Below are 12,126 nucleotides of genomic sequence, written 5' to 3'. Positions count from 1 at the left end.
GTAGATTGTTAAAGTTGTGACTTAACAAGGGCTAAATGATTTGGGAAAAACATCTGATTGCAATTATTTCGACTGATATTGCAGTTGTGATATGATTTGCGTTACTAGAGGGAATGATAACTTTTACATCATTATTCTCATTTTCATTAAAACATATTAAAATGATTATGGTGTGAATTTTTTTTTTTTGCAGGGATCTGTACCAAACAAAGATGTTTTCTCAAGTCTGTAGAATATGATGTGTAGTTCAGGACGTCTCTGCAGCACGACAACATTTAATTTAAAACGGTATTTTGACACATTTCGCCTGTTCAGCCCTACTTGAAATGGATGTACAGTGCACTGTTGTTTGTAATCTGTATTTTGTTTATTGAATTAATACTTTTTATAGGAAAATGTGTATTAGATTGTTTTTTTCAAAGCAAGACAAACGTTACACACAAAAGTGCAATTACAAAATGGTGACTGGTAGATTTTAGGAAGAAAAAGTAAGTTTCCAACACTGTAAGAGGCCCTTTTATGTTTTCGAAGGATTTAGATGCCCATTTAAATATCACATTCTCCATTTTTGTCGTCGAGCCAAACTTGCTGCTCGGTCACTTGAACATTAGCAGGAAAGAATGTGGTAACCCAGACTTTCTTCTCCTGGAAAACCTCATTCCTAAATCTTTCATTCATCTTTTTTTCATTCTTCCTTTCTTTCTGTTTGTCTCTTTCACTTTGTTTTTATTTATTTCTCTCCGTCCGTTGCCACAGTGTCAGTCTGAGTCATCTGGCAATCTTCCCTCAGGCCTCCTCTCTTTCTGGCAGTGATGCGATCAGGCTGCACCACAAATGCACCATCAGAGTGCAGGAAAAAGCAGGGAGTCTCTCCGTTTCCATTCACGGGATCAACACACATCAGCATAAAGTGTGGCGGACCAAAGTCTGCTGTCAGTGTGTTGTGGTTTAGGAAAAAGTTGCAAGATCAGCCTATTTTAGCAGACATCTTAGGTTGATGGTAACTAAACTACACAAGAACTGTATTTACAACAGATTAATTTACAGTATTCTCATTTTTGCTTTAACCAAGAATAAACTACATCAGTAACGGGTTAATGGAATAGTTCAACATTCGCTTTCTCGTCATGAGTGAGATGGGAAGATCGATACCACTCATGTATGTCTTTTCAATATAAAGTTACAACCAGCAGCTGGTTAGCTTAGCTTAGCATAGAGACTGGAAAACAGGGGGAAACAACTAGCTTGTCTCTGTCTAACAAGGTAACAAACTCCGCCTTCCAACACCTCTAAAGCTCACTCCATAAAATGTTATATCTTATTTGTTTAATCTGTCCTAAACCAATTTATTTTTCGGAGCCTCTGCTGGTTTCCTGGCAACCTCACTGTGACAGCAGTACTACAGGGAGTCACTGCACCCGACCAAGAAGTAGTGCAGCACATAATCACCTGTAAAACCACAACTTGTTGGGTTTTTATACAAAAAAAAATGTTGTAAACAAATGAGATATAACTATTTTAGTGAGCATAGAAGTTTAGCACCAGCAGAAGCGTTGGCTGTTCTTCCTGGGGTCCACCACACATATAGTCATATACACATATACACACTTATAGACACTATAGTCACATAAACACAACAAACAAAACAGCTCATCTCATTGAATTAACAGTCAAATACAAACAGAAGAGAAACAAAATCGTCATCCTTTCAACAGACATTAAGCCAAACACACAATTATAAATCAATCACAATTCTTCAAGAATTCACAGCAAACTTGTTTATTTTCTTCTACATACAAATACATTGTAATAGTAATAGTAGTAATTCTTAATAAACATAAATCCTTGTTTGAATGACCTTCTTAAATATCCATCCTGCGTTTTCACACATTTAATTTCAAGAAATAGCGTATTAAAATAAATTTCTTATGCTCTGCCAAGAGGTTTATGTTTTATTTCTTGTTTTGTTTTGTTTTTCTCCCGTTGACACACACACACAATTCAATTATGGTTCCTGAAATGTTTGGAGATGCTGTTTTAAAATTTTGAACTGATCTCTCGAACAATATGCACTGGCAATTTTCTGTACCATACTTTTTTTTTTAGTTAGGTGCCGATAGGTGGATTGTGTTGTTTTGTTACCTTTGGAGGGATCCAGGCTAGCTGTTCCCCCGTGTCTAGTCTTTATGCTAAGCTAAGCTAAGCTAAGCTAAGCATCTCCTGGCTCCAGCCTTACATTTAACGCACAGACATGAAATTGGTATCTATCCTCTCATCTAGCACTTGGCAAGAAAACGAATACCCAACTATTCATTTAAACTTTCCCAAAGAAGAATGTGGGCATGGAGTAAACTGTTGAGAGGTTAATTTTGCATTTGACAGGCGCACACAGACCCCTCTCTATCCACCAGCCAGTCCTAATCTCTTTATGGGCCTGGTTTTGGTCCGCTGAGCTCCGCCTCACTGACCGGAATAATGGCTGACGTCTAGAGAGGAGAGATGAAAAGGAAAGATGATGTGTGTGAACTTAATACCGTCCACATTTTGCTGTTGTTCTCAGTAGCACTAATGAGTAGATAATGTCTGTGTAAATTGGCTTATTTGACATTAGTAGCTTTTGATATTAGACAGTTTATTATTATTTGATTACAGAACAGATTTATTTATGAAGTTTGAAAAAGGAGAGAGGAAGCAAGAGATGACCCAGGGGAGTCTGATAAGGAGGGAGAGAGAACAAGTGAAGCTAGCTGGCTAGCTGGTTGATACTTGATCAGCAGCAGGAATTAATATTTCACTGGTCACGAGGCTGAAACACTCCAGCAGAAAACATCCATCTCTCAAAGACGGAGTTTCTGTCTGTGACTATGTGTGTGTGCGTTTGCCCTTGTGAGCACATGTGCACATAATATTTTTCATGTCGTGTTTGTGAGAGTGTGTGTTTTTGTGTCTGGTTCCTTGTTTCCACTGTCGCTGAGTCTCTGGTTGTGTCTCCTGCTACCGCTGAATAAATTACAAGGATGTTGAATTAGAGAAGAATCTGCCTGGAGAAGGTGTCGAGTGGAGAGGAGGGGAAAAAAAAAAAAAAAAAGCAGGAACGTGACAGAAAAGCACACAGCGTTGTGTATTGGACGAAGTTTTTTTTTCACGCTGCAGATACCGACCCTGAGGGCAACTCACTAACTCATCTTATAACCCTCCCTCCCTCCGTGGAGACTCAGACCATCAGAACAAAAAGCTTTTGTTTCCTGAAGACTATCCAGTTACTGAGCGGCTGCCCAATCATACATCATCGAGTAATTATAGCAGATAATGCACCTAGTCTTCTCAGAGCATCTGGTACTATTTTAATAACTTTTGTTAAAATCACATCATGTCTTTTAAGCAGTCTACTTATGAGTTTTGTTTTGTTGATGGTTGTATGCGTTTCTTATGTGGCTGCGTGCTGTTCTGATTAGCAAAGCAAACGTATGATTGAGCTTGATCGATCAATCCTGCTGAGCTGAATCAGACAGATCCTGAGGCATCATCAATGTAGTAACTAAACTAAACCTAATCTCACTATTAAATATATTCCCCACACTTAACAAGTCTCATATTATTATTATTATATCTACATTGTTCAAATTTAGTTGTGTTTTTATGTCATTTTGTGCTTTATGTCCTTTTTTTAAATGTTCTACACAGCTGGGTGTTGAGCCTCAAAACATTTTGTGCACCAACCGAAATATGTCTGAGTATCAAAAGGACCAAAAGTTAACGTTGAATGCTTTCTGATGCAAATCATAATTTGCAAATTTTACTCAACGATTAAAATTCAAATGACTTATGTATGTCAGCCAATCCGTGTGTATGTCAGTTGATAAGTAACAAGAAATTACAGAACAGAAATGCCAAAGATGCGTTTTTAGTTTTTAGATTCATAAATTTCTGAATGATGTTGTCATAAAAAGTGAGAAAGTTTTATATTTCAGATGTAAAATGTCCCACTCACTATACAGTACAATCGATTCTTGTTTATTTTATATATTTACGTTAAAACCCTGCTAATAATTTTTTAATATATTCTTTAAATGCTCAATTATCCACATTGGTATCAGCCTCAAAAATCTAGTATTAGTTGAGCTGTAGTTTTGCTATCATGTGGAAATCGACACCCAACTGTACTATTATGCAATAAGCATCTAAGTGCATCTAAGTTAGTGAGGCAATAAAATACTAAAGCTCCACTTTATTGTCTAGTCACTGCGGCCTCGATAATCAGGTCACCCTGTCACTAATGTGTGTTGGTTGTGAAACTCTGAGCTTTGATCTGACCCTGTTACACACTTAACAGTGTGAGAGATTAGCTAAATAACAAGCCCGCTTCTCCTTAACACTACTTCCATTTTTAGATTAACAGCACTAACTCAAACCACTAAACTCGATGGCTTACGTTGTTCAAACAGGATTATGTACAGTTTTCTACACCTCTATTCAACACACTGTCAAGGCCGTGTGACTCTTGACTGCGAGGAGAACGTGAAATCAATACTATCCATGTTTTAAGAGATGCCATTAGACTGGTCTGCGGGGATGCACAGGTCAATAAACCGTTTAGTATCAGGACTCTCAGCTATTAACCAATAATTAAACCGTGAAGGGGGGCGAGAACCTCTCAGGTCATGGACATTGAGCTTGTGTGTTTAGCTCAAGTAAAGTCTATTTGCTCGAGCTAAAGAGCAAACAGACTGAACACACAGAGCACGAATCACTGCAAAATATAAACACACACAGTATATTCACACACACACACACATATCTGATGAAGACACTGTGGTTATAATGCTAATATTGACTTATACCTCTAATCAAAGATGAGTGTTGGCACCTTTTCCTCCGATGCAGCATGAGGATTTAGTACATTTTGTCCTTGCTGCTGGAACACCACCTCTTAAAAGCTCTCTGACACTTTGTCCGCAGTGAATCTCACAAACAACAATTATCCTGACCAGCAAGATACAATATAGTGTTAAACCAAGGCCTTTTACTACATCTCACACTGTATGACCTTTTTCTTTCTGCCATTAAATCCTCTTCATTGTATTTTTATTGTTATTTGAACTTGACACTCTGCACCTTGTTTGCTTAAACAGATCCTCGCCGCCCCTTTTCATTATCAGATTTTTCATTAACTCTGGAAGCAGAGCAAGGGTGACGCTTTGTTTCACAGTTCCTGAAGTAGTTTACAGGTATTTAACAGAGAGGGTGATGCAATTTGGTACAAATGATAAGAAATCGTTCACATATAGTTGTTAATTTGCAAACAATCTTAATGAATTAGACTCTTGCCAGTTCTTTAACTAACAAAATACTTTTCAGTTTGTAGTTTTGTGTGTCAAGTGACATTTTTAGCATATTAGTGTTTTTCAAGAATTCCCTAAAAGTAGCTGCTTCTGAAGACATTTCTTTGAGAGGGTTATGTAATTTGGTTGTATGTGGGAAATGTGTTCATTATAGAGTTTTTAAGAAACAACCTAATACGCTAATATGTAGTTTGACACAAAACTACACACTGAAAACTTTTCTGTCAAACAATTGTCAAGTCTAATCTATTAAGATTTTTTGCAAATTAACAACTACGCATGAATCTAAATGAATCGTTTCTTAACCTTCTAACACTTTTTTCTGTTTTTTCTTACCATTTTTACCAAATTTTACTGGCCTCACTGTAAAATAAAATAAACATTAACTGTTAAAATCTGAAAATTACTGAAAATTACTGAGAAAATGTCCAGGAAACTATGAAATTAAAGGACCTGTAAAATAAAACGTTACCAAAGCAAGTAAAGTCAACAAGAAAGCTCACATGAAGAGAAACTAACATACAGGAACATACTATATATACTACTGTACTATAAATCCTGGTTTCAGTTTTATGGAGGATTTATTTCCATTCTTATAATTGGGGTAATTGTCTCTTAGTACGACTTAAACAGCAGTGTATAACCCTAAATTATAGGCCTATTTTTCATTGCTGACATACAATACCAGTCATTCCCTTGAATGAGAAAGTGTGTCTAAGTTTTGACTGTATATAACTCTGAAATGTACAAGAAATGAATGGGCATCATTGCTTGCTAGAAAATGACTATTGGGGGAAAAAAAAACATTAGTGCTTTTTAAAACATGCTTTTGACAATTTGAAAATGACATATTTTGCATCGGAGTGGTACACCTCCCCTCCGTTTCCATCCACTGCACCAAACCAAACAGTTGGGGTTTGTTTGGTTGGCCCGTTGCTTTGCCAAGAACCTGCTTCTATAAATATCCCCAGTCTCAAAGCTGCATTTCTCCTCTGCGTCTCATAGGTTTGCTAAGAACCTGTCGCCGGACAAGATCAACCTGAGCACGCTGAAGGGGGAGGGCCAGCTCACCAATCTAGAGCTGGACGAGGAGGTTCTCCAGAGCCTGCTGGACCTGCCCACCTGGCTGGCCATCAACCGTGTGTGCTGCAACAAGGCCGCAATCAGGGTGAGGGATGCAGACTTTGTCACTTTCCTTATAGCTGCTTTTGAAATCAAAGTGCACAGCTTGCAGTTGTTGCAACATCTGTAATAAACAACCATATTTAAAGAGACCTAAATCAAAGAAACTACTGTTTGACTGACACATTAAACACACAGTGACACACCTTTTAACACCTATGTCATAGACGCTCAGTGAGTATTTGTGCTACATACGCACTCTCTACTGGAGCTGTCTGATGCCCACAGCGGTCATAGTCATCAGCCAAGTGCCATGTATAGGAACAGACTCTGACACACCCTGGAAACAGTGAATGGAGCTGCAGCACGACTTTTATTCAGGCCAAGGTCCATTTCCACCTCTTCTTTTCCGCCTCCACCTCATTACTTTTTCTATTCTTGCCAAGGCTGCTCCTTAGCTCTTGACATCTTCTGTCAAATCCCCCATTCTCTCGGTTTAAAAAAAAAAACCCACCATCCTGTTTAGTCTTTGTGATTTCTGGTTTAGAAGATATAGTCTGTTATATTTACTTCTTTGCTGTGTCATGGACAGAGTGTGTATAAGGCAGCCTTACTCAATAAAAGCCTCGTCATTTACAGTAAGCGTGCGTGGAGCATCAGATTTCTGAGGGAAGTGTAGTGCTGCCTGGCACTCGCTTATGGTGAATTTCATTGTTTAAAGTGGTTTAAAAAAAGAGAACAGTGATGCGTATCTCACTTCCTTTCTTTTCAGAACCTCATGTCTTTGTGTCTTCCTGTTACAGAAAAGCTAAACTCTACTCTCCTTTTTAAGACTTTTTGCCACACAAATGTAAATAAAAGTTGCTTTATTGATTGACTTGGATGAATAAAATATATATATATATATAAAATCAATCCTGTAGCAATAGATTCAGCTCTCTGGGTGCATATAAAGGCATACAAACACTCAAAAATGGCATAAACTAATGAAAACTGCAGTAAATGTTTCTGCTTTGATGGATTTAAGTGACAGACGCCCCCTACTGGCACCTTTTTAGCATTTTTTTTATGACAGGCAAGTCAAATGAAATGTGTCTAATTCAATTAGAGCTGCAAATCCCAAGCACTGACTAACTTCTTGATTTATGTCATCTCAAAGAATGAGTCCCTCTGTGGAAAAAAAACTGCACATTAACATAAACATTTAATCCCTTTTTTTGAGTAAATGCTGTGTAATTTGACACACGCTTGAATCAAGAGGCTGCATGTTCAGGATTAATGCGACTCTGGACATGAATGGAAGGAACAGCCAGTCAGTCTAGACTCATTGATTCTTCATCTCTGTAGCTACCTTGCCTGCTGTTTTGGCTTGATTTAATTGTGTCCAGTTCAGTTGCTTTTAATTTGATTTATATATCCCACTGACTGATAATTCAGTTTATCTTTTGGGAGGACCAAGACGCCAAAAGATTGCTGTACCAGACCAGGGACCCAGAATACTGTGACGCTGAAAAGCTTTTGTTTTCATTGACAGATACCATGGACAAAGTTGAAGACTCACCCGATCTCTTTGGTAAGTTTCACCCTCTACCTCTGTTGCTTAATCAAAAAAAAAGTTCATGGATGACTTTTTATCTACATTTATTGTCATTTAATCTTCAAGCATTATTTTTATAGTTTTACAGTGTGATAGGACACATGAATCACCTGTTCTCCTGCATAATTAACTTATGAGCTCAGTTCATTACAAGTTGAAGAGCAGGAAAATACTAAATGTGTTGTAGTAATAGCTGCCGTCGTAGAGCACGCGGTTGTGTAGAGCTTCACAAACACACTGTCGCACTGTCATGGCTATCGTCGCCCCCCAGTGTCCCAGGTCGACACCACCCTCTGGCTGTTCATCATAAGTGACACGACTGAGTTGGGCTGTCCGGAGATGATGTCCAAAGATGCCAGTGGCGGGGTTGTAGCCGCTGCAGACGTCGTAGAGGATTCTTTTACATTTCAGTCTTGTTCAAACGGACTCACTGAGCTTCCTAAAGCAGCTGTGAAAGCCGACTTGCAGATGTGATGTCTGCGAGCGCCTTCAGCTGGCGCTCCTCAACCTGGCTTTTATAGGACTGCAAGTTGGCTTCAGCGTTGGCCATTTTCTGCATCATGGTGCTAAAGTTGTCCTCCGGCGTGCTTTGTTTCTGTGTCATGGCTGCCAGCTTCTCCATCATAGCAGCCACCTCACTGAGCAGGGGCGCAGGTGTCAGGTTGACAGACGACCAGGCTGGTCCCAGTCCCCAGGTAGCTGTAATTCCCAGTACACAGGCTGCTGGAAACCAACCACAACAGGGGGAACATGCACTACATCTTGAACACCTGTCTCCATTAAACGTGGATGTTGAGTGTTAGTGTCAGTCCTTATATATATACTTCCTGTACCTGGTGTTAAGTGGCATTTTTGGCACATTGTTTTGATTACAATATTATGTAAGATATTAAAACTTATCAGGGAAGCACAAACCTATCATAACACCATTTATAAAACATGTATTGCGAGTATCAGGACGATAAGGGTATTTTAATAATATAGTACAATAGGACTTTGTTGAATGGATATTGGTAGAACACAATAGTATCACACCATCAACAATAGCAACGCTTTAAAATATAATATAACAGTTAGAAAAGGGAGAGCACATATGATAACAGTCTTGTTCTTTAGGAGAGGCTACAGCCTGAAGGTGGTACGTACATGATGAAAGGCTCACTGTGTCAAGACTTAAATGGGTTTTTTATCTCGTTAGATGGGATACTGATTGTGCGTGCAAGCAAACAATACGTCGTTAACTTTTACATCTGTAGATCAGTTAAGCTACACTGCAAAACTCAAGCTCACAAACTTGCTGTTTTTTTGGTTTTCATTTTTGTCGACTTGCGGTCTTCAGAGTGACTTTGAGAGTTGAAGTGAACATGAACACTAAGACAGACCACAGCTACAGAAGCCTGAAAATATTAGATTATATAAGATATAAGATTTAAAAGCTACAAACGTTGTTGGTTATTGTTCCTGAAGTCTTTGATTTGCTCACTGTTTCAGACTCTGGATAAAGTAGAAATGGAGATGAGTACCTGTGATGAACCCCGTCCCCCCAATGGTCCGTCTCCCATAGCAACAGCATCAGGCCAAAGGTGAGTGCTCGAGTTGTTTCTTCTATACTTATTATAACTCCATCATCGGCTTCTTCAAGGGTTCTTGTTGAAAAGACTCATTTCCTTGCCAAGATTGAAATAATATTCACCACACAAGTTCGATACAGTTGAAACTCTGAGCTATAACTTACAGGTAAATTGTAATATCATAATCAAGGAGACATATCAAGCCCATATTTAATAGATATAAGTTTTTAAAGTCAACCTGTCCCTGTATGATTAAATCTTATGCACTTTTACTCTGCTTTGTGATAGTTAACAAATTTACGGGTCTGACTGACTGTAAAAATTTACTCAACAGCAAATAGACATAAAGTTAAAGTACAAGATGCACAGATTTTTGACAGAGAAGAAGAGACAAACAGGTGGTGCTCAACATGCAGTGACAACATATCACTCAAGACCAAAATACAATAAAACTTTCATAGTTCTCTGTTTATATAACGGCATCTTTTGTGTCTAAAAACTCTTTGGGCTAAGTTTAAGGTGACATGACATTTCCGAAAGTTCTCAGCACTCTGCTCCAAAAAGAGATGCGATGTCACATTCGTGATGCGGGTAGCAAATTAAATATTGATCAGAGTGATCACAAACTATAAACAGTGTATCAGAGTGAAGCTACAGTTTGTAGTCTGGTAGTGTGATAAACTAAAAATGGTGATGAAACACAGTGCAGCAGTGTTTCTATTGGCCAAACAAGTATATCCACTCAGTCAAAGTTAAACAAAGGTGAACTCTGACCTGCGAAACCTCCGTAACCTGCTGGAAATCGCACCGAAACAGGAAACAGACGCTTGACTTTGTCCATCAGATGGGCTTCAATGGGAAATGGAGCGAATATTTGGTGACCAGAAACATCGTGTGGCTGCACCTTTACTCATGTTTTAACTGTAATTCATGAGAGTTTATATTCTAGATAATCTGAAGTGCATGATTTGTAACAGAAGAGTTTGAAAACCATTGACTTGACTGACTAATCAGTGTCATTTTAGGTTCAGTGTCATATTTGAAGTATTTGAAATTGTAATAATGCCGTTGAGGAGCCGGGGCTGAGATATTGAGAATATTGTATTGCACTCATCTGTTGCTAACGACTTCTTATCACGTTGTTTATTTCTCTCCACCCACATCTGCCTATCTGTCTCGCCCACAGTGAATATGGCTTTGCTGAGAAGGTGGTGGAGGGGATGTCTCTGTCCATAAACTCCATAGTGATCAGGATCAGTGCCAAGGCCTTTAACGCCTCCTTTGAGCTCTCTCAGCTGCAAGTCTACAGCGTCAACACCAGCTGGAGCATCAGTGACCTGCGATTCACTCGCATCCAGGACCCTCAGAGGGGAGAGGTCAGTATTTTTTATGCAAAGTAGAGACCGTCCAACTTTTAATGTACATAGTATGTTTCCCCACACAAGTTTTCCGCATGTATGTTCCAGATCCTGACGTTTAAGGAGATCAGCTGGCAGATGATCCGTATCGAGGCTGACGCTATTCAGAGCGCCGAGCACGAGATGTTGAGCGCACCCATCCGCCTCATCACCAACCAGTCCAAGATCCGAGTCACTCTCAAGAGACGGGTCAGTTACATGCGCCTGCGTCTTTTAAAGAGAATTCACTTTATGAATTTTAATGGACAAGCCGGAGCTTTTGTTCTTTTACTAAAACCAGGCTGCTCTGAGCAACATCCTCTCATCAATTGTGAACAATAATCCCTCTGTAAGACGTCACAGCCTGCAGGGCCAACTCAGGCAGTGATTCTTATCACATAATCAAACAAAATGGCTATAAATGCCTGTGTAGAAGATTTAATATAATGTAGTATAAAGTGCACAAAAGACTTGTGTTTGGTTTGTGAAAGTAATTAGCCTCCTTTGTTGCTCAAGGCTTTTACAGAATTGCTGAAAGCATTTATCGCAAGACAAACTTATTCTCCTCCAAATATGCTGGCACTGCAGTTATAACTCATACTGTGAAAAAGAAGGAGAGGCTGTTTCTGTTTTACTTTAATAAGTAGAAGCAGCTCAGCAAACTTCCAGTGAATTTAACTTATCTACAGGTTTAAAAAGAAACAGACCTACGAGTTTCATATTACATTAATGGGGAGCTCTCAGGCTACCTGCGCTTGCATAATGCATGTTTTTACCACTGGCTCTACCTGATGCAGATTAAGGACTGTAACGTCGTGGCCTCCAAGCTGATTCTGGTCCTGGACGACCTGCTCTGGGTGCTGACTGACTCCCAGCTCAAAGCCATGGTGCAGTATGCCAAGTCCCTTAGTGAGGCCATGGAGAAGTCTGCACAGCAGAGGAAGAGCATGGCCACAGAGGACCAGGTGCACATATAATACATACATTTTTTTTAACTTGTCTCAGTCTGTATAAATATTTCCTCCTCCCTCTCACTGCTCATGCCCTAATTCCACCCTGTGGGTATGAGCCATGTCATGGTCTGATAGTTTGTCCTT

At 39.2% G+C, this 12,126-nt stretch overlaps 1 protein-coding gene across 5 annotated transcripts in view; it reads left to right on the top strand.

The window, feature by feature from the left end:
* The window catches only part of uhrf1bp1l (UHRF1 binding protein 1-like), a 36,202-nt gene that overhangs the window by 8,538 nt on the left and 15,538 nt on the right, over positions 1–12,126 (top strand). For all 5 annotated transcript variants that reach the window (XR_006093909.1, XR_006093908.1, XM_042403241.1 and 2 more), the window contains exons 2-7: positions 6,348–6,510; positions 7,999–8,037; positions 9,553–9,644; positions 10,819–11,008; positions 11,099–11,239; positions 11,827–11,994. Coding sequence is in view for 3 of the 5 variants with exons in the window: in XM_042403241.1 (XP_042259175.1) it covers positions 6,348–6,510; positions 7,999–8,037; positions 9,553–9,644; positions 10,819–11,008; positions 11,099–11,239; positions 11,827–11,994 (793 nt within the window). In the remaining 2 variants the exon portion in view is untranslated. The remainder of the gene's footprint in view (positions 1–6,347; positions 6,511–7,998; positions 8,038–9,552; positions 9,645–10,818; positions 11,009–11,098; positions 11,240–11,826; positions 11,995–12,126) is intronic.

This window comes from Thunnus maccoyii, chromosome 23 (assembly GCF_910596095.1).
Source record: "Thunnus maccoyii chromosome 23, fThuMac1.1, whole genome shotgun sequence".
NCBI classification, from domain to species: Eukaryota; Metazoa; Chordata; class Actinopteri; order Scombriformes; family Scombridae; genus Thunnus; species Thunnus maccoyii.
Note: the sequence above shows the minus strand (reverse complement) of the source record. Positions and strands in the feature narration are given on the sequence as shown.